The sequence below is a fragment of the Mirounga angustirostris genome, unplaced genomic scaffold, assembly GCF_029215605.1.
Source record: "Mirounga angustirostris isolate CCGP_5_RB_7025 unplaced genomic scaffold, mMirAng1.0.hap1 SCAF_2, whole genome shotgun sequence".
NCBI lineage: Eukaryota > Metazoa > Chordata > Mammalia > Carnivora > Phocidae > Mirounga > Mirounga angustirostris.
This window is the reverse complement of record NW_026991710.1, coordinates 176,570,288-176,591,604: the sequence shown is the minus strand read 5'-3', so window position 1 is coordinate 176,591,604 and position 21,317 is coordinate 176,570,288. Positions and strand designations below refer to the sequence as shown.

At 47.3% G+C, this 21,317-nt stretch overlaps 2 protein-coding genes across 2 annotated transcripts; both read right to left on the bottom strand.

Moving 5' to 3' along the window:
- Positions 1 to 2: 2 nt before the first annotated feature.
- Positions 3 to 9,127, bottom strand: LOC123847895 (very low-density lipoprotein receptor-like). The gene is made up of 10 exons (XM_045879759.3): positions 8,664 to 9,127; positions 7,912 to 8,122; positions 6,122 to 6,360; positions 4,684 to 4,813; positions 4,357 to 4,467; positions 3,331 to 3,517; positions 2,533 to 2,751; positions 1,958 to 2,141; positions 360 to 561; positions 3 to 273 (listed from the first exon to the last, which is right to left on the bottom strand). The coding sequence occupies exons 3-10, from the start codon at positions 6,127 to 6,129 to the stop codon at positions 76 to 78; spliced, it is 1,239 nt and encodes a 412-aa protein (XP_045735715.1). The 5' UTR covers positions 6,130 to 6,360; positions 7,912 to 8,122; positions 8,664 to 9,127; the 3' UTR covers positions 3 to 75.
- Positions 9,128 to 9,337: 210 nt separating this feature from the next.
- On the bottom strand, positions 9,338 to 21,178 carry LOC123847392 (low-density lipoprotein receptor-related protein 4-like). The gene is made up of 6 exons (XM_045879290.3): positions 21,017 to 21,178; positions 19,648 to 19,873; positions 19,006 to 19,131; positions 16,549 to 16,773; positions 11,119 to 11,430; positions 9,338 to 10,445 (listed from the first exon to the last, which is right to left on the bottom strand). Exons 1-6 carry the CDS (start codon positions 21,125 to 21,127, stop codon positions 10,123 to 10,125), a joined length of 1,323 nt encoding a protein of 440 aa, XP_045735246.1. The 5' UTR covers positions 21,128 to 21,178; the 3' UTR covers positions 9,338 to 10,122.
- Positions 21,179 to 21,317: the final 139 nt, after the last annotated feature.

The window sequence follows — 21,317 nt, the reverse complement described above, 5'->3', positions numbered from 1 at the left end:
TTTTTAATCATGATGGAAGGAGGTCACTACAGTTTGTACTTGGGAAGCTCATACACGTAGCCTTTTCCGGGAGAATTAGGGGGATATTTTGAAGAGTACACAGTGGACCTTGAGTCCATGAGGCTGTTGGGAACGCTTGATGAGGACAGCTCTGTTCTTGCCTGTGGTCTTCTTCATGCGCTGTACTGTTCGCGTCTTCATCTCAGACCAGAAGACTTCATCTTCGAACACAGCGACTGAAAAGGGGCGCTTGATTTGCGTTAGCTGCAACATCTAAAATGGGGATGATGAGGTTTCTGGGATGAGTTTTGTACAAGGCATAAGACATCACACACAGCCTAATACCAAGGAATACTCACACGAACTCCAGTACCATCCAGATGAGCAGAGCCGATACAGTGAAATTTGTCATCAGACCAGAATATCTGCCAGCTCAACCGGTCGAGAGCCAGGCTGGTTGGCCAGCCAAGACCTTGACTGACGAGGATTTTTCTGCTGCTACCATCCATCCCAGCTTGTTCTATTTGAGGTTCTCCTCCAATTTCAGACCAGTACATTAACCTGTGCGGATAAAAGTCAGCTTTAAAGTATTGCCTCACAGACAATATCGATTCATCCCTTAAACCACTGATTTCTTTTTTTTTTTTTAAGATTTTTTATTTATTTATTTGAGAGAGAGAATGAGAGACAGAGAGCACGAGAGGGGAGAGGGTCAGAGGGAGAAGCAGACCCCCCGCTGAGCAGGGAGCCCGACGTGGGACTCGATCCCGGGACTCCAGGATCATGACCTGAGCCGAAGGCAGTCGCTTAACCAACTGAGCCACCCAGGCGCCCTAAACCACTGGTTTCTAACCCAATTATTTTTTCCTCAAACTTGGTCTATTCCTTAAGTGACACTGTGAAGTAAAAGAGAGTTTCCCTTGAAATCTTATGATGCTTGTTTAGTCATCACTTGGGGATAAAATATCATGACAGCTATAAGCAGCCAAGGAATACAGTAGTTCCTGGGCCTGGAAAATAGCCAGGGAACCTGCCAGTCTCTCCTGGGCTAGAGAGAGCAGGCTGGTTCTATGGGAAGATGTGCACCTCGGACCTTAATACTGGTCACAGCCAAGGCCATTAGATGCCTCAGAAACGACTGTCAATTTTCTGAGGACCATGGTAACAGATTCCTGGTTGTAGGCATTGAAAAGGTGAGAAAAGCAGATAGAGCATACCCAATCTGGGTCACCTTTCGGTCCTAAGTTTTGCTCCATCTTGTTCTTACATTTGACACACACATGGCCACGCCAATGAGGGCTTGGCTCTGACAGCTAGGAAATGTTGTCTCTAAGTTCCTGGCCTTTTCCAAAGAGAAAGGACTCTGGATCAAGAACCTAGATTCAACCACAACACACAATTATTTCCACCACTACTACCAAGCATGTTAGTGTAAATTAAACTCTACCCTGGGGCGCCTGGGTGGTTCAGTCAGTTAAGCATCCGACTCTTGATTTCAGCTCAGGTCATGATCTCAGGGTCCTGGGATCAAGCCAGGCGTCGGGCTCTGCACTCTGTGGGGAGCCTGCTTGAGGATTCTCTCTTTGCCCCTCCCCCTGCTTGCACTTTCTCTCTCTCTCTCAAATAAATAAATCTTAAAAAAAAATACATCCTATCCCTAGTTCCATTCTCCTTCCTCCTGCCATTTAAAGCCATAAAAAAATATACCTCTGAATGGAGAATTATTTTCACAGAAGAAAGTACAGGTGGGCCACCAAGTGAGAACACCTACATCTCACCTCACTGAAATAAAGAACTTTTATCAGAAGCTTTTAAGATTACTATACGTATGGTTGACCCACATCACCATAAGATTTTAAAGTCAAGTCAGATAGGTTTTTTTTTTACTCATTCTGTGTTGAGGGAACACAACCAAAATAGCACCAGACTTGACTGGCATTTTGACCCCCAGACTCACCCATTTAGGGAATCTAAAGCCAAAGACCGCGGTTGAGTCAAGTCATCATCTAGGACAATCGTGTGCTCGGATTTTCCTCTCCACACAGTGGTCAGCTGAACTGCCAAAATCTGGCCAGCTGTCCCATCCACCCAGTAGAGGTTCCTCCCAATCCAGTCGACCGCTATACAGTCTGACTTTATCCCTGAAGAGAGAGCAGAAACCATTCACCACGTGGATCTAGGTTACATTACAGCTTTTACTAGGTTTCAGCTCATAGGCATCTGACTTGAATACCATGTTAATTCATTTTACAACTGTATACGCATCTCCATCAGAGCAATCTTTAAGTTCCTCCAAGGTTCTATTTGTGGAGGAAGATGACCATTAGAAATAACGGCCACTGGCTGAGAGTTTGGCTGACTCGCGTGGTCTACGGAGGTAACAATGCAGCTTTCCATTTCTAGCCCACTAGCAGGCCTTGGTCCCTTTTAATTAAGAAGATTTCACTGAATCAATGTTTAGAATGTTAATGGCCATTTTTCATGTTATGTGTCATTCATGAGGGCAGGATGAAGCCCACACAGGGCACATACCCTTCACCACGGTCCCTTTCTTCTTTGTGTCCATACTTATCCACTTAATGCTTTCTGCATCGAGATCAGTCCAGAAGATCTTCTGCCCCACTAAGTCATAGTCAATAGAGAAAATCATCACGTTCTTGTCTACAGTTGCCAGAATGTCTTCCTTCAAGCTCCTCAAGCCATAGAGGAGGAGGTTGAACTGAAGCGCCACCAGCAAGATTGGTTCAGTACCTGCCAGATAAGAACTGTGTTCAGCATGTGGCCTTACGGAGCCTGAACGTTGAACTGAGCCCTGGCTAAGGAGTAAGAGAACAAAGTAGTCTTTGCCTTCTCACTGCCAGGCCTGGGACACCAGCCGGCTGGTGCTTCTCCCCTCAATGTGATGCTTGTGCTAATACCCACAGTTTAAAGATACTTAGAATCAAGGCATGAGTAGCATAAATTGGAAAAAAAAAAAAAAAAAACCATTTCTAACTAAGTATGTAAGCCTAGGCGGGCTAGAAAGAAGGGCTTATCAAGACTTCTGACATTTATTCTAACTTGAGGTAAGGCTGACCTGTGGCTACAGGAACCAGAGTCGTGGTTCTGTCATCATGATGGCTTATCTGTCGACACCTTCAGATCTAATTCCATCTGAACTGCTGCCTTTAAAAAGGGGATCTGGAGAATGTGCTAGGCTTGCTCGGCAGACAGAAAGCAGGCGGGAGCATTTAAGACTTGAGAAAGAAGGTTTGCATTTGTATTCCTGGGAGATTCAGGACTTCGAAGTTCCTGACCCAGGGCTTAGGAGATATCCCGGTTCCAGCTTACCTGTTGCTTTACAGGTGTGGCCATCGGGCTCCAGCGAGTAGCCAGGGTGACAGGTGCAGCTGTAGGAGCCCTGGGTGTTGACACGGGTCTGACTGCAAGGCTGACTACCCGGCTTCTCGCACTCGTCCACATCTTTGCAGACCTGGCCACTGCTCCCCAGCTCGAAGTCTTGCTCACAAGCACATACCTGAATGGGTTTCAAAAACATTAAGACTTCCTGAAGACACTGAGACATAACCTTGACGAAAAGGCCTGACCTTGCTATTAAAAGCACATGGCGATGAGCTTGATTTCAGCAGCTCAAAACAAAAAAGTTCTTAGAACCGATTTCACTTAAAATACCATCATTCTCTCAGTCTTGTCAACGCTGCTGCACACCTCACACCCTGGCCACCACCGTGGGTCCTGAGTTAACGAAGGGATCCAAGTTCAGCCCAGGACGCCTAGAACCCCAGCAGAATCGATAAGAGGCAAGGAGACTGAACTGAACGGGCTGCCCGCCAACAGAGACGTTACCGTGATCAGACGTCAGAACACTGTTTCCTTCTCCTTCCCATCAGAGTTAAGTTCACGATGTTCAGCCAGCTAATAATGCTAGACCAGAACTCGGGGCAGTCCTCGATTTAAGGGCAGGTCACATTCCAAATACACATACGGAAGAGACGTCCACAAAAACGTGTGGCTTAGTCCCAAGTGTCGCCCGGAGCTCACAGCAGCGGGGCTTCTGGAGGCTGGGTGGGAAAGCTCCAGGAGACACGACACAGGGAAGGAACCTGACGGGACTCAGAAGGAGCCAGGAAGGGCTCCGCGGACACGAGAGGACCGATCAGGACAGCTCAGCCACCTAAGACTCAGGGCGTCACGAGCAGTGGGGGCCAGCCTGCCTGACGAGGTTGCCCCCGTCACTGAACCAAGTTGACAGCTGCTGGTGAGCCTGGCTGCATGAACTCACAGACCCGTGTGGGGACTGGTAGCAGGCGTGGGGACACCGCGCTCGGCGGCATGCTGACGGCGAGCACGTTCCACCTTCATCGGAGCCGTCGGCACAGTCCTCCTTCCCGTCACACGCCAGGCGGAGGGCAAGGCAGCCGTGGGAGCGGCACTGGAACTCAGAGCTCTGGCACTTCGCGGGGGGGCCTGGAGAGGATGACTTTCCACTTTCAGAGTCTGCTCCCCGCCACCCTGAACATCCCTCCCGCAGCAAGGATGTAGTCAGGCACCTCCATCCTGGTCAGGGAATGGATGTCAGGGCTGGTGGCACTTGCTGGCTGAGCTGGCTTCTCAGGCCTAGAGGAAGCAAGCGGCCAGCGCCCCTGGAAGCCCCCTCCCTTCAATGGGCGCCCCCACACTTACACCCAGCCTCGTCGCTGCCGTCCTCACAGTCTCTCTGCCCATCACAGCGCCACACGCCAGACACGCACTGGTCTCCGCCGGCATAGGACCACTGCCTGGGGCCACAGCGAAGCTCCTCCGGGTCACAGTCCTGAGGGGACAGTTACTGGGTCAGCAACACCCGCACTCAGAGCCCAGGATGGGGTTCTCGGAGGGAGAACGAGCCTGGCTCACAAGACAACGCTCGAGTCCCTTCTGCAACAAGGCCAGAGAAAGCCCCAAGACTCAGAAAAACGTTTTCAGCAGCCAGAGTTGAGGTGAGGAGGTCTGGGTAAAGCGAACCTGGCTGTGAAGTGAAAAGAAAGGTCTTATTTTGTCAAACCAAGACGTCTTCATTTAAGACATCTAGGCATAAGAATGTGCTCTTGGAGGGGCGCCTGGGTGGCTCAGTCAGTTGGGCGACTGCCTTCGGCTCAGGTCATGATCCTGGAGTCCCGGGATCGAGTCCCACATCGGGCTCCCTGCTCGGCGAGGAGCCTGCTTCTCCCTCTGACCCTCTCCCCTCTCATGCTCTCTCTCTCTCTCATTCTCTCTCTCTCAAATAAAAATAAATAAAATCTTAAAAAAAAAAAAAAAGAATGTGCTCTTGGAACCCTTCTTTAGAATTCCTTTGCCACTTGGGGGCGCCTGGGTGGCTCAGTCGGTTAGGCGTCTGCCTTCAGCTCAGATCATGATCTCAGGGTCCTGGGATCGAGTCCTGCATCAGGCTCCCTGCTTCTCCCTCTGCCTCTCCCTTTCCCTCTGCCCCTGCTCATGCGTGCTCTCTCTCTCTCAAATAAATAAAATCTTAAAAAAAAAAAAAAAGAATTCCTTTGCCATCTCAAAACTGCCCCTAGCACATTAAACGTTACGGCATCCTTCGCACCTCTCCTGACTTGGACACTCGGCTCTGGGGCAGGATGTACTAGAGGAGGGGAGGGGCTATCTGTGCCCCTGCTGACAGCCCCGAACCTTTAGATGCATTCTCAACCCCTCAGGCACCACGAGGCCTATCTCCTACCCATTTGACAGACGAGGAAGAACATGAGGGAGTTAGTACTTTCTTCAGGTCAAACGCAAGCAGCAGGACTCAAGCCAGGCTGCATGTCCCACAGCGTGGCAGGGTCAGCGCACTTCTCAGTGATGGGGAGGCAGAGCTTCGGAGCAGATCTCTGGGGGGACATTTACACCACGGCCATGAAGACCTAACCCTTGCAAACCTACAATAAAAACCTCTTAAACATTTGTCTTTCGACAAGAGCTCTTATCACTCTGGACACTTTGTTGTCATGATGAGTGGTTTTCTGGGCAGTAGGGATGAGAGCCTTCTCTGTTCTTGGGTTTTCTCACATTTTCTATAAGGAAGGCACATGTTGCGGTTGTGAGGAGAAATCAGTTTTTCTGAAGAAGGGTGCGCTACCTGCTCATCGGTCCCGTCTTCACAGTCAAAGTCCCGGTCACAGAGCCATGCAGCGGGCACGCACTCTCCACTCCCCTGGCACTTCACCTCCCCCAACGGGCACTGCAGCGGCGAGGCCCCAGGACAGCCGTCCTCGTCGGAGTGGTCCACACAGTCTCGGTTCCCATCACAGCGCAGAGAGTTCGAGATGCACTGGCTGTTCTCACATCGAAATTCCGGGGCGCTGCATTCTACATGAACTGGAAAACAAAGCTTTAAGTAAGAACTCAGCCAGATGTGGAAGCCATCTGAAGGCATGTGAAACGTTGTGAAGACTCTCCAGTCTTCTGCTGTCACCTGGGGAACTAAACCCCAGCCCTCAAAGGTGGTTTGAATAGTGTTAGGCCAGAAAAGGCCTACTAAGCTAGCCCAGAAAAACCCCATCTTGGAGAATGAGGGCGGGGAGGACAGGCAGGGGACACACGAAGGACCCCGGGGTAGGGTGAGGAGTAGGGCTCTTCTCCAGGACCTTAACATCATCCATGAGGAGAGAAAGTCTCTCATGACATCCAGCATACCCTACATGTTATGTTCTTGGGCTCAGTTCCTACAGACAGAAGTTGCTTGACTTGGCTCAAGAAAAAAAACTCAGGTCCTAGGCAAAACCATAAATACGCATTGAAAAGTAAATTATACTTGGGGTTTCCTCCTGCCTCTCCTCCTGATGTTCTTCTCGTAAGTCCGAGTGCACTGATATTGTCTGGCTACCCAGTGGCCTCTGTATTCAAATCTATCATGGTACTTCACCAAGCCTCCTCCTCTTCCCACTTCAATTCTCCAAATTCTCTCTTCTACCCTATTCCTACAATGTGATTAAGGTTCTTGAAACAGGTCACTGGGAAGACTAAAAAGGAAGATTGAGTATCCCATTGACAAGAGGGGAAAGCAATCACATCTAAAAATAAGGATGGCCCACCACATGAGAAGACCTAGGATCAAAATTAAAATCTTCAAGAGGGTCGATTCTAGCTCAAGAAACATTGTGTCAAGTAGACTGGTTTTCCACTAATGGGAATCTCGTTACAGAGAGGGAAGTCTTGTACCATGATCTCCAACAGCCCTCCAACTCAGGCCCTTTCATCCCAGTCTGCTAACTTCGTGGTAAGGACAGTCCATCTTCGTTATCTGCAGATTCATTATTTGCACATTCACCTACTTGCCAAAATTCGTAACCCTCCCCCCAAATCCATGCTCCCACACTTCCACAGTCATTTGAAGATAAGCATACACAAAGCAGCAAAACACTTGCGTTGCCTAGCGCATGTTTCCAGTTGAGATGGAACAAGGCAACGCTCTGCCTTCTCGTTTCAGTCCTCACACTGCAAACAAGTGTCCTTTCTGTGGTCTATTTAGAGCCATACTTCCCACGCTGTACTTTAGGGGGATTCTGCAGTTGAAAAGGGCCCCCAAGGGTAGTGCGGAAACGCTGTCTCAGGTTCCTAGTGCGAGATGCCTGTGAGCTGCCTTACAGAGCAAATACATGTGTTAAGCTTTGTTCGGGCAGGAGTTATAATGCTGTTGGCTGTGACTTCAATGTTAATGAGTCAACAATACGTATATCAAGTAGTCTTTAAACAGCAATACACCTAAAACAAGATTACATGTTGATTAGTTGACAAAAATATCATCATGAGAGATTCTCAGAAACCTCACCTTCTATTTTTCCTATGAGCAATGATGTGATATCTGTTCATTCAGGGTTGGTGGCAACCCCGTAGAACATAACCATAAATGAGTTGCACGGTAAGTACCTTGCTCATCTCTCTTGTCAGAACAGTCTGCGTTTGCCATCACACAGCCAGCTCTTGGGGATACAGCAGGTCTTGTTGTCACAACGTAAAGAACAATCTTCAGTGGGCTTCCAGCAGCCCAGCTCATCAGACCCATCCAAGCACTGCTGAGCCCCATCGCAGTGGTATTTCTCCTCGATGCACTGGTTTCTGTTCAGACACTGGAAGACCCCTTAAGTGGAAAGGACCCAGGGCTCATGCCATCTACTCAGTCCCGCTGAAGGTTTAAAGTTAGATTAACTCACCCTCATCCTGGACTTTGAGGGGCAGGTGGACTGCATCCTAACTGTTCGAGCTCTATAGCTTATCTAATCCATAAACAAGCTTTAATAAAGTGCTCAGGTCAATTAAATTCGCAAGCTGAACGAGGTTGTTCAAGGAATAAGGGCTCATATTGGTTTGGTGACTTTAACAGCTTGTTGAAAAACACTGCCAAATCTGTTCTAAGTGGTCCATTCAGGTCGGTTTATGGCTCAGCCTTTAGAGAGGCAAATATTGGAACACTTAAGCGAACGTGAGGAGGCAAGGAAGCAATAGTTAAAAATTACACCTGGTAAAACATCTGACTTAACTGTGATAACATGGATACTGGCAGAGACTGTAATCTGACAGACTGGGACCTTCAGCTACAATTTACCTAGGGGAAGCGAGGGTGATTGTGATCAACGCCACGTGCCCAAAGCTGAATCAGCATTCCTGGCACAGAGACAGACCTGGTCTGTTGCAGACCCGGAAACAGTCCCCTTCGTCCGAGCCATCCTGACAGTCCGGCTTGCCATCGCAGAGGTACTCCTGAGAAACACATCCCTCCCCGTTCCGACAGGGGACAGAGGATGGGGTGCAAAGCAGCGGGAGTGCTACAGGAAGTGCGGGGGGAGGACCGCCTGCAGCCGCCTCTTCAAGCTCAGGATCTGCAATAAACGGTGGCTTCATTGAGGCAGGCCCCGCGGTCTCGGCACCAGACATGGGCTTCTACTGTCCCACTCCTCCAAAAGCCATGTTGGGGCTGGGCAGCTACATGTATCTACCTCGTAGGAAGAAAAAAGTGAAATGGCCTCAAAGCCTAGATCCTTAGGTGAGATGTGGTCCATCGGCCCATCATCTAATGGCTTCCTATTTGGGCAAATCGTTTTCTCCTTCAAGCCTAATAACTTCTTCTCACTGCCTGATGCTACCTGCTAGGAAGGAAAAGTAAAGTTCTGGGCGCCTGGGTGGCTCAACTGTTAAGTCTCAGTCTGCCTTCAGCTCAGGTCATGATCCCGGGGTCCTGGGATCAGCCCCCATCGGGCTCCCTGCTCGGCGGGAAGCCTGCTTCTCCCTCTCCCACTCCCCCTGCTTGTGTTCCCTCTCTTGTTCTCTCTCTCTGTCCAATAAATAAATAAAATATTAAAAAAAAAAGGGGGGGCGCCTGGGTGGCTCAGTCGTTAAGCGTCTGCCTTCGGCTCAGGTCATGATCCCGGAGTCCTGGGATCGAGCCCCGCATCCAGCTCATTGCTTGGCAGGAAGCCTGCTTCTCTCCTTCTCCCACTCCCCCTGCTTGTGTTCCCTCTCTCGCTGTGTCTGTCAGGTAAATAAAATCTTTAAAAAATAAATAAATAAAGTTTCTGCAGACAGGGACTTGTTCTGTCTGGCTTCCTGTTATACCCTATAACAAAGCCCCCTGGATCCTGTGATAGGATTTCTGCTTTGTCTGCCTCAAGATCCAGGATCCGATTTTTTGGCGCCAGGCCAAAGGCTTATGTGAAGAGGAAAAAAAAGCAGCTGTAAGCAGGGTGATCTGAACTACGGGTACAGCTTCAACAGCCGGAAGGACTGCTTGTCCTGGTTGGTATCCACAGCCCCAGAATGGTTTTGCAAAGGATCCTCGGCGAGATGCTGCTGCATCTCTCCAAGCATCTTCTATCCTTGACCCGAAACGTTAAGACCATGGGGGTTCCTCGGTAAAATCTGTTCGGGTAAGTGCTTTAGACAAATTAAATGGATCTCTTTACCATCAGATTAAGAGATTTAAGGTGCTAACGTACGAGAGGACTCCCCAAAGGGGTTCTGGTGGGCAAACTTCTGGGAGTTTTGCCTGGGGTCTTGTGTCATTTAGCAACTTTGAGAAAGGGGTCCGATTCTTACTCCTCCAGGATAGGGCCAAGTTAGGGAGAAGGCCTGCTGCACTGTGGCTCAGGACAACTGCCAATACAAAGATACCCAGGATTTTATCCTCTGAAAACACACCGGCGAGAGGCAGAGAAAGTGGATTTCAAAGAAGCACCGCACAGAGGAAGACTCGCCTGAAACCTGCTGATTCTCTGCCAGGATGATCATCTTCCTCACGTACGGCTCTTTCGACACCGCGAAGGGCTCCAGCGTCCTCCTGTCCCACAGCAGGAGGGCTCCTCTGTGCACGGTCACCAGGTAGGGCTCGTGAGCCGCTATAATGCCATCACTCCAGGTTTTGTTCAAAGTGTATGTTCTGTTTTTTAGGAGACTCAGACTCTGCAACCCTAAGGAAGAGTCAAGTGCTTACAAGCTGACAGAGAACAAGTAACCCGTGACGGGGGGCATGGGTAGCCCTCGATTAAGGGTCAGTGAGCCCCACTGATAATAAGCACAGATTCTTCCTATCGAGTTTTGTAGGTTTTAGTTTTGTAGTTAAAGATAGTCCCAGGAAGTGTTTAAAGCTCCAGGAACGTGAGATGTGCTGCGTGGAAGCGTCAGACGTGCCGTTCCTGTCTTTCAGGCGGTGTGCCAACACGCTTGGTCGCCTGCACACAGCCACCAGCCATTGGAGGTGGCTTCTGGAGGAGACCATCAGGGTTGGCAGCAGGGTAGAGGTCGTATCTGATATCCAGTGCACCTAAAGCACCTCTGTTTCATTTGCAATGCAAGTTTGGGTCTATTACTTCTACTCATGGAGACAGAAACACAACCCAAACAAAAAGCAACTAAGTGTATGTTAGCTCTGCAGTTTTCTACCTCTCAAGTCAGAAATCTAGACTTACAAAGGAAACCGAGTTTGAGCCGAGGGACGTGTGCCCAAGCTGTAACTATGAAAACCAGATTTTGAGCCAAGGTCTAGCTAGTTCTAGGACCGACAGTGATCCGCATCCTGAAACGAGCCTTACCACCACCACTCCCCCAGCTTCTTCCAACTGCACTGCTCTGTGTCGCGCTTACCTGACCCTTTGGTCGTCCAGAGGATGCTAGACGAGCCAAGGTCTAAGGCCATGTGGGTGTCCGCCGTCCAGGTGCCTGTCCAGACTTGCTGTCTGGTTTTGCCATCGAGAGTCATACTTTGCAAGTGTTTCCCACTTTCTACCCAGTAGAGCACTCTCTTTGGCCAATCGAGAAGAAGAGGCAGTATAATGCTGCCTGTTCTGTAGAGGGTCCAGGTGTCTGGGCCAGGGATCCTAGTCTTCTGGATAGCACTTCGGTCACAGGGCACCCAGTACAAGTTCCCCGTGGGTATGTCCACATTTGCTGAGCAGACTGTGAGGGGAGAAAGGAACTCCCATCAGAAAGGACATTCAAATACATTCGTGCATGGTCTTAACGTTTTGGGTCAAGGATAGAAGATGCTTAAAGAGATGCAAAGCCTGGTCCCTAACAAGTCCACATGCCTCATTCACATGAGGAGTCCCATCATGCTTACTCTGGTTCCAGCACCTTATCTCTCATACGAGCCCACGTGATCCTCACAACCAGCTGGTGAGGGAGATATCCACTGCCTTTTAGAAGTTAGATATCTAAGTGGCAATGCTTACGTTTGCATGCAGACCTGCAACTTTGGATTCACCTCCCTTTTTGTCAGTTAAGTATGAAAATCAATCAATGATATGCCCAGTGGCTAGAACTGAAATCGCTATGGGAAAGCAGAGACTGGGTAAAGTGTCACCACAACAGTGGTATGAAAGGTCACCGGTAGAGTGGATGGATAATGAGGAGACCTACAGCTAGAAGACAGAGATAGGGTAGGGACCAAGTACGTGAAAGCCACAAAGTGGTAGCTTTTAAGTGTAACAGACGCGGGCACTAACCCACCAAGCACTCCCTACTCCCATCCTGGCCCACTAGAGCTGCGCAAGTGGGTCTCAGCTAGGTAGTACCTACCCTGGGGTGTGGTATAGCATAAAAGTTAGAGCAGTATTAGGCTAGCAAGTCAGATTGCCATTTTCGAAGCACATTCCAAAATAAGGTGTCAGCTAATTACTATGCCTCAGTTTCTGCAAATGCCTGGTTGGGACAGTGCTTCTCTCAGTTTTGAGGATTAGAGTTCGTACCTATGAAGAGCTTAGGAGAGCATCCGTTATCTTAGAGCGATGTGCTGGAATGGCCAGTTGTTAAATTCAGGAATGCTGCAAGCTTGCTGTCCGGTATAATCATTATTAAAACTAGATTACATCGACTTAATCGCATTTGAAACAAAAATACTCCAGTCCTCACATTCCTGCATTTTGCTACGGCACACCCCTTCCTAACCCCACGTAAAGTGACATTACATGGGGAGCTTGAAACCTGGCACTGTGGGCGTATTTTTAACCAGAGCCATTGGCAAACACTCCATATCAGGGCTTGATTTGTTTTCGGTTTTGTTTTCTAGACCGGGGACTGACAAACAATGGCTCTTGGGCCAATTCCAGCCTGCGGTGTGTTTTTGTAAATTCCGGGGGAACACACCATGGTCATTCGTGCACATATGGTCGTTGGCTCCTTTGCAGATACAATGGCAGAGTGCCCGAGTAGACTGAAATAGTTAACTGTAGTTACTGTCTGGCCTTTTCTAGAAAGAGGCCGACAACCCCTGGCCTGGACTTAAGTGGCAGAGGAAAAATGTTAATACTGCAAATTAAACTCACAGAAGTCCCACCTATGGCCATGACATTTTAAAGACCACAAAAGTTGGGGAAACATTTTCCTAGTATTTGAAAACAATTATCCAAATCCACAAATAAGTCCTTTGGGTCAATAAACTCATTCCAATTAGTTTTCACTGGTGCACTTCTTGCTTGTTTATGGAAACAAGTGTCAAATAACATTACAGTAGGACTGTATTCACTCAGCGATGGCAGCGACTCCTTGCCAAATCAGATCTCAATCAAGCATGTATTCATGGTTGGATTTTGTTAAATTTTGATTGAACTATAAACTGCTTTTTTATTCTGAATTCTTGGATCTGTAGCCAATCTGAAAATCATGTAGCTATATGAAATTTACAACAAAGGACATTGTATATTTTGTTATTTGTAAATTGTTACCACCTTTATATCAGTAAGCTTTATTACAAACATATATAATGTATCTATGCGCACATCCCCCACCCCCCAGAGAGCTGGGTCTTAATAGAAAACCCTGTAGTGTGCCGGGACATATTTCAGAATTCAAATGTTAACTACGAGGGAGGTGGACAAACAGCTTTGAGGCACAAAGCTGGGGCATGGGTAGCAGAATGGAGAAGCCTGTACACACAGGATTCATGTGTTCTAGTTCTTCCCACTGCCTGAGTGTTAGGGTGGGAGGTCTTACTATTCCTCATGTTTTCATGTGGAGGAACTTGCACAGAGTTGTCCTGCACATTCCTTAAGTCACTCTAGGAAAGAAGGGACTTGAGGTTGGCCAGTTAGTAAGAACAGACTGGCCACGCCCAGTTCAGCTTCTCTCTTCTCCTTTGGGCTCTGTCATCGGCACAGAAGACAAGTTCTCCCTGGCATGAGGTCTCACCAGTGCTGTGCAAATTCAAGGTTGAATGGCCAGTTGTCAGGGACACAGAATGTTCTTTGAGCAATTCTATGCAGGTTCTTTTTTTTTTTTTTTAAGATTTTATTTATTTATTTGACAGAGAGATAGACAGAAGAGCACAAGCAGAGGGAGTGGCAGAGGGAGAGGGAGAAGCAGGCTCCGCACCGAGCAGGGAACCCGATGCGGGACTCGACCCCAGGACCCTGAGACCATGACCTGAGCCGAAGGCAGACCCTTAACCATCTGAGCCACCCAGGCGCCCTCTATGCAGGTTCTTAAAGACATGAACTCTTGCCTAAAACAGAATGTTGAAGCCCTCCCATTTTTTATTAGCAACCTCCTCTGTATTTCCCAGCTACACTTTTCAACGAGGACAAGATTAACTTATTCAAGAGGAAACGCTAGGGGGCCTGGATGGCAGAGTCAGTTAAGCATCCGACTCTTGGTTTTGGCTCAGGTTGTGATCTTGCGGTCATGAGATGGAGCCCCACGTTGGGCTCCACGCTCAGCACAGAGTCTGCTTATGTGTCTCGTTCCCTGTGGCCCTCCCTGCCATGTGTGCTCGATCTCTCTCTCAAATAAATCTTTTTAAAAAAAAAAAAAAAGAGAGGGATGCCTGAGTGGCTCAGTCGGTAAAGCGTCTGCCTTCGGCTCAGGTCATGATCCCAGGGTCCTGGGATCGAGTCCCGCATCGGGCTCCCTGCTTGGCGGGAAGCCTGCTTCTCCCTCTCCCACTCCCCCTGCTTGTGTTCCTGCTCTCGCTGTCTCTCTCTCTGTCAAATAAGTAAAATCTTTAAAAAAAAAATAAATAAAAAAAAGAGAAAACACTGATATTAGCACCCTCTAATATAAGGATAAGCTGAAAGCTGCGTGCTCATGGGTTGTAAGGAGGTCCTGAGATCTGCAAACAGGTCCTGACAGGTAGTAACCAGCCTGATCCCTTCTGTGAAGGGCCTGCCTGGCTTTGTCAAGCTTTCAGCCACTGTACAGGAAAAAACACACCCGTGCGGCACCTTTACTCCTCCAACACTTCTGACACCAGATGTGGGTGTGGGGGGGGGTCCCCACACCAAGCAATTCTGCAACACTAGCCAAATGTCCCACAATTCAGTTTTGACCCTGTCCTCCTCGAGCTGGCATCAGAGCCCACGGGTTCTGTCCCAAGACTGCCCCCACTTCTGATGCCAACCACAAGTCTGGTTGTCACCTGCATTCTGATCCACTGGCTCTAAATCGGGGTTCCTACAACCCCCTTGAGTTTGAGGATTTGCTGCTCACAGAACTGAGGGAAACACATTTACTGGTTTATTTCATAAGAGATACAGATAAACAGCTGGACAAAGAGATCCACAGGGCAACATCCAAAGGGCCCACAAGTAGGAGCTTCTGTTCCCATGGAGATGGGGAATACCACCCTCCCAGCATACGGATGTGTTCACCAACCCAGCTCGCTGAACCACCTACTTTGGGGATTTCATGGAGGCTTCATCACGTAGGCATGGCTGATCACTGATTCCATTTCCAGCCCCTCTCCCCTCTCACTGATTCCATTTCCAGCCCCTCTCCCCTCTCCAGTGAATAGGGAGTGGGGCTGAAAGTTCTAAGATTCTAGCCGTGGCTTGGTCTTTCTGGTAAACAACCTCCCAGGGTCAGTGGTAAGATTTTTAAATTTGTTCTGGCCTTAAGTCTGGATAATGTAGAAATGGACCTTAAAATCAATTTTGCACTGCACTGCAGACCCTACCAAAACTGCCTCATTCAAACCAAGCTCTTCCTATCACCTAGAAAATTCCAAAGGACTTAGGGGAGCTCTGTGTCCAATGCTATCACTCAGGAAGTTACAAAGGTCTTAGGAACTCTGTGCCTGTAACCAGGGACAGAGACCTATATATTTTCTATTATTTCAGAGCCACCTATCACAGGGACTCAACATGCCACAGTAGAAGCCAGCTCAAATGAAATTGCCAGTCCCTTACAAATCCTTGATGTGATCACTGTAACACAGAAACCTATTGGCTAAGATTAGCCAGTGGAGTGAAGGTGGCATTTTAATTGGTGGGAAGAAATGGGAAGAAATTCAAGATCACGAGTTTCCTCAGACAGCCATCAGATGTATTTCAAGAACGCTGCCCATTTCACTTTTTCCTGAAAGTTCTCCGGGACAGGTATTGGAAGTTCTTAGGTGCCAGGCATTGTGCTTGCCCACAGGACTCGGTAGAGTCTACTGCTCTGAAGGATGTCTCAGGAACACGCATTTCAATATGGCGCTTCTTGTAGTAAAGCATATCATTGGTACTTAGAGTACCCAGGGCCCAGACATTCAGAAATCAAATTACTAGCCTAGAGCTCTAGCCTCACGTTCTCTTTTATAAAGTAGGTGTTTGCCTTTAGGTGGAGTACAGGGCAATAAGGGTGGGCTGTGCCATTCAGCAGTGTGGGAGAGGAGAGAAAGTATATATCACCACAATAAGAAGATATCTTGCTAGTTCTCTCAGAAATCTGCATTGTAAATCACTTCTAAATTAGTGCAAGAAAAATCTGCAATGCAAAATTGAAATATTTAAGGTCTATTGCTGTCCTACCCAAAGGCCAGAAAAATAGAATTGAATTTCAAAAATTTACCAGTGACCTTAGGATTTCCCAAATCATGGTAGCCTTTTAACAGCCTGTGCACCTTTCGTAAGTAAAAGGGTAAGTCAGATAGTTCATATTTAAATTACTTTAAAGCCATTCTTTGGCATTAAGGTTGATTCAGATCAGGAACAGGTAGTTTTTTGGGGGGGGTTTGGTGGTTTTTGTTTTTTTTTTGGCTCTCATTAATTTTAGAGCCAGAAAATAAAGAGGAAAATCCAAAATAGCCACACAGCTTACCTGTATGCTCTGTCCAAATCTCTCGCTTTTCTCCTGAATAGCCAGTTGAGCAGAATAGCTGTCCCTGGGCATTTGTCCAGTAGATGAGGTTTCTTTTCCAGTCAATATCCAGTAAATAGATGTTCCTAGGATGCTCTTGAACTAGGGTTCTCTCTATAGCAGTTCCCATAAAACCAACTTTCAGTAAGTAGAGACGTTTGCCAGAAGAAAACACTAGCTTTAACTCTACCAAGAAAAAGGAGAGATTTACTGTTTGGCCAGTTGTCAGATAAGCCCCATGCTCCTTTCTTGAGCAATCTCTCCAGCTGAGGTACACTTCTAAAGGGGTCTTATCAAATTCCCTTCTGAAACACATATACAACACCAATGCCCTAGCTTCCTTGGAGAAGGGAGTCATTTGGGCAAATGAAGAATTGCTCTGCTTTCCCAAGGCACTAAGTCTTTCGAATTCCTGCTGAAAATTTAACACAGAACCACAAGGATCAGGGCTGGGCGGTGCCCCGTTTGATTCAGTAATGTCCTTAAATCCTTGCTCATGGCACACAAGTCTCAGTAGAAAGAATTTTAAATTCGATTGCCTATTTAAAGGAAAGTTACTTGGGTATTTAACTCTATATATAATGTTCAAGATACAATTTAAGCTCAAGTCCTGAGTTTGGCACAATGGCCTATTACATACGCCATGATCACATTCAGTGGCTACCCCTGAGAATTATGTTCTTTAAAGGTAGTTAGAGGGGTGCCTGGGTGGCTCAGTTGGTTAAGCGACTGCCTTCGGCTCAGGTCATGATCTCAGGGTCCTGGGATTGAGCCCCACATCGGGCTCCTTGCTCGGCGGGAAGCCTGCTTCTCCCTCTCCCACTCCCCCTGCTTGTGTTCCTGCTCTCGCTGTCTCTGTCTCTGTCAAATCAATAAATAAAATCTTTAAAAAAAAATAAAAAATAAAAAAAATAAAGGTAGTTAGAGCATGAATGTATTTATCCTTCTTAAAACCTGAGTGTTCTTTAGCAAAAAGTAATTGGGGGGGGGGGGCACCTGGGTGGCTTCGTCAGTTAAGCACCCGACTCTTAGTTTCAGCTTAGGTCATGATCTCAGGATTGTGAGATTGAGCCCTGCATTGGGCTCCATGCTCAGCGGGAGTCTGCTTGAGATTCTCTCTCCCTCTCCTTCTGCCCCTCCCCCTGTTCATGCGCTCTCTAAAATAAATAAATAAAATCTTTCAAAAAAAAAAAAAGTAATTTGGATAGAGATGCTCAATGGAGCTTATAAGCCTCAATATTTCAAAGACAAATCAATTAACAGTACTGAAGTAGACCCTGCTTACAAACCTAAGTCAGAACACACAATAGTCATAAGACTATGGAGAATTTCTTTTTCATACCAACTTAATTTGGGGGTAAAACTGAGAGGTGTTTGCTATTTCTTCCTGCTTCAAAAATCAATCAAACCCAAATATTCATTGATGGATGAATGGAGAAACCAAATATAGTATAAATAAAATGATCATTCAGCCTCAAAAAGAAAGGAAATTCTGACACATATGACAACATGTACGAACCTTAAAGATAGTAAAGTAAAATAAGCCAGCAACATAAGGACAGATACTGTAGGATTCCACTTATATGGAATCATATAAGTTGTCACATTCATACAGAAAGCAGAATGGTGGTTTAAGGGTGGGGCTGGCGGGAAAAGAATGGGGAGTTATTGTTTAATGGGTATAAAATTTCAGTTTAGGGAGATGAAAAAGTTCTGGAGGGGCGCCTGGGTGGCTCAGTCAGTTGGACATCCGACTCCTGATTTCGACTCAGGGCGTGATCTCAGGGTCATGAGATCAAGTCCCACATCAGGCTCTGCACTCACTGGGGAGTCTGCTTGAGTTTCTCTCCCTCTCCCTCTGCCCCTCCCTTTTGCTCACACTCTCTCTCTCTAAAATAAATAAATCTTAAAAAAAAAGAAAAAAAAGAAAAAGTTCTGGAGATGGATGGTAGTGATAGTTGCATAAAAATGTGAATACACTCAAAGCCACTATACACTTGAAAGAGGTTAAAATAGCAACTTTTATGTTCTGTACTTTTAACACAATAAAAAAAAAAACCTAATCAAGATCTTTGGAGGGCGCCTGGGTGGCTCAGTTGGTTGAGCGACTGCCTTCAGCTCAGGTCATGATCCCACGGTCCTGGGATCGAGTTCCGCATCGGGCTCCCTGCTCCGCGGGGAGCCTGCTTCTCCCTCTCCCACTCCCCCTGCTTGTGTTCCCTCTCTCGCTGTGTCTCTCTCTGTCAAATAAATAAATAAAATCTTTAAAAAAAAAAAAAGATCTTTGGATAACAAAATTTATCAAAGTAAGGTTGTCCGTGTAAAAGTGATTGATCCCAAAATGGAAACTACATTATTTCCAGGCCTACCATGGAATGTGCCTCCTTGAGCCAAGCCCATTTCGCCCAGCACACTTACCACTACATATCCCAGAAGGTAAAAGGAACATTCCCTCTGGACAAACACACTGATAGCCCTTGGGATGGACGGGGGACAGGAGACAGAGGTGGCTGCACGAGCCCGGAGCGCATGCTGGGTATCTGCCTATTTTCAAATAGAAATAGGTTAGATATGATCTCAGAATTCTCCATACTTGTTCAAAACTTAATACTCAAGGGGAGTTAAGTTAGTTTTGCCTTAAGAGGAATCCCAGGATACTCGTTACCTTCTAGGTTAGGCATGCTGACCTTTAAACTCCCATGATCCCCTTTCGGATAGTAGCAATTACTTATCCATATTAAGCTCAGGCCAGTAAGTCTTCAACTAACAGGATCTTCTGCCCTAGAGTTAAGGCAAAAGGACTGGCTGGTTGCTGATAGGAAGACTCCTCTAGAAGTAAATAGTGGTCTCGGCTCTCTACTTCAGTGAGTCTCTCGGACCCACTTAAGAAGTATTATCTGAGTTGAATCTGACATATAATTTCTGATTAACAAAAGCTTTTAACTCCTAGTCAATGAATATTTGACTTCCTTCTGTAAACAGGATGCTGGGCTTTCTTCAATTTTCTGTCAAGAACTGAAAACTTCTACGTCATCAACAGTTAACATGTCAGTGACATACCCTTGGGCTGTTGGGATTTGTGGAGGACCGAGAAAGCAGATATGGAAGCACTGAGCAATACCACTCTCTCCTTTGGGGTGTGAGGCGAAGTGTGAAACAGCCGTATTTTATTTGCCCAGAAGAAAGAGTTCTCAAATACAGCTAGTCCTATTGGGTCGTCATCTTCCAAGAAGATCTCAGGAAAGGTGTGCCTCCCACTGCCATCCACGTTTACTGTCTCTATGGACTGAAGGGTAGAGTCATGAGAGCCGGGCAGCATTAGCCAGAGGGGCCGACATCAGTGCGCCTCTTGCGTGGACACTGATTAAACATCTTCACACGCTATCAACTTGACAAAGATGAAAGCATCTTAGAATTCATGGAGGCTAATGCCAAAGCCAGTGGTTGGACTGGCTGGGGTCACAGGTACATTGTATAAGTAGCTGCTGTATCTTATGTCTGCATCCAGACGTTGTACCAAGTCCTTTCCCTACATTCTCTAACTGCTATCTGAGATAAACAGAGAGGGCAATGGGAGCTGAAAGAGGTGCCATAAATTGCCAAAATCACAGCTGAAGTAACAGACTTAAAAATACCACTCCCGGGGTCCCTGGCTGGCTCAGTTGGTACAGCATGCAACTCCCAAAGTCAGGGCTGTGAATTCGAGCCCCACATTGGGTGTAGAGATTACTTTAAAAAAAAATGGGGGCATCTGGGTGGCTCAGTCGGTTAAGCATCGGCCTTCAGCTCAGGTCATGATCCCAGGGTCTTGGGATCGAGCCCCACGTCGGGGTCCCTGCTCAGCGGGGAGTCTGTCTCTCCCTTTCTCTCTACCTCTCCCTACCATGCTCTCCCCCGACCCAAATAAATAAATAAAATCTTAAAAAAACAAAACAAAACAAAACACCAAAGTCTTAGAAAAAAACTATGACCCCCAAGGCTACGCTTTTAGCCACCATGTCATATTGGTCTGTCAGTTTGATGTTTCCAAAAATAAGATAAAATCAACTGTAATATTAAGACCTAGAAATAGGAGTACAAGTAAGTACTAAGTAAGAAGTACTTAACGACATGCTTTCAAGGAGGCGGTCTGCCATCTTAAAAGGTTTTATATCCTGGGTGACAACATGGAATATGACCTATACTACCAGGAAATTCCAGTGTTAAGTTTGACTGCAGTGTTTGAGAAAGCCACACTAAGTCTCCCAACCTATGTTGATCTGGTTGGGCTCCACCCAAAGATACTGGGCCATCATAGCTTGCTTTTCTCAGTCTGCATGGCCAGAAGACACCTTGCAGTGTTGATGCGAGACTTAGGAGAACTTTGTAGTTACCCACCATCCTACCAAGCCCCTACTAAATGTTCTGCTTCCTGACCTCTCTCCAGTACCTCTTTATATTCACTGATCCAGTAGAGCCGGCCAGCCACGTAGTCAAGCGTCAGTCCCACAGGCTCCTCCATGTGGACAGCTGCGAGCACCTTCTGATCCGAGCAGTCCATCCCTGCAGCTTCGATAGTTCTCTTGCCTTTCTTACCACGATTTACCCAAACAAGGACCTGAGGAAAGCAAAAGCGCAAAGTGTTAACAGTAGCCCCCCCGCCCCCGCCCCCGCCCCCGGACTGCACATACGCTGTCCTGAACAGCCAGGCCCCCTTAGCGCTCTTGTTCAGGCCCCCAGGTCACTGCGCA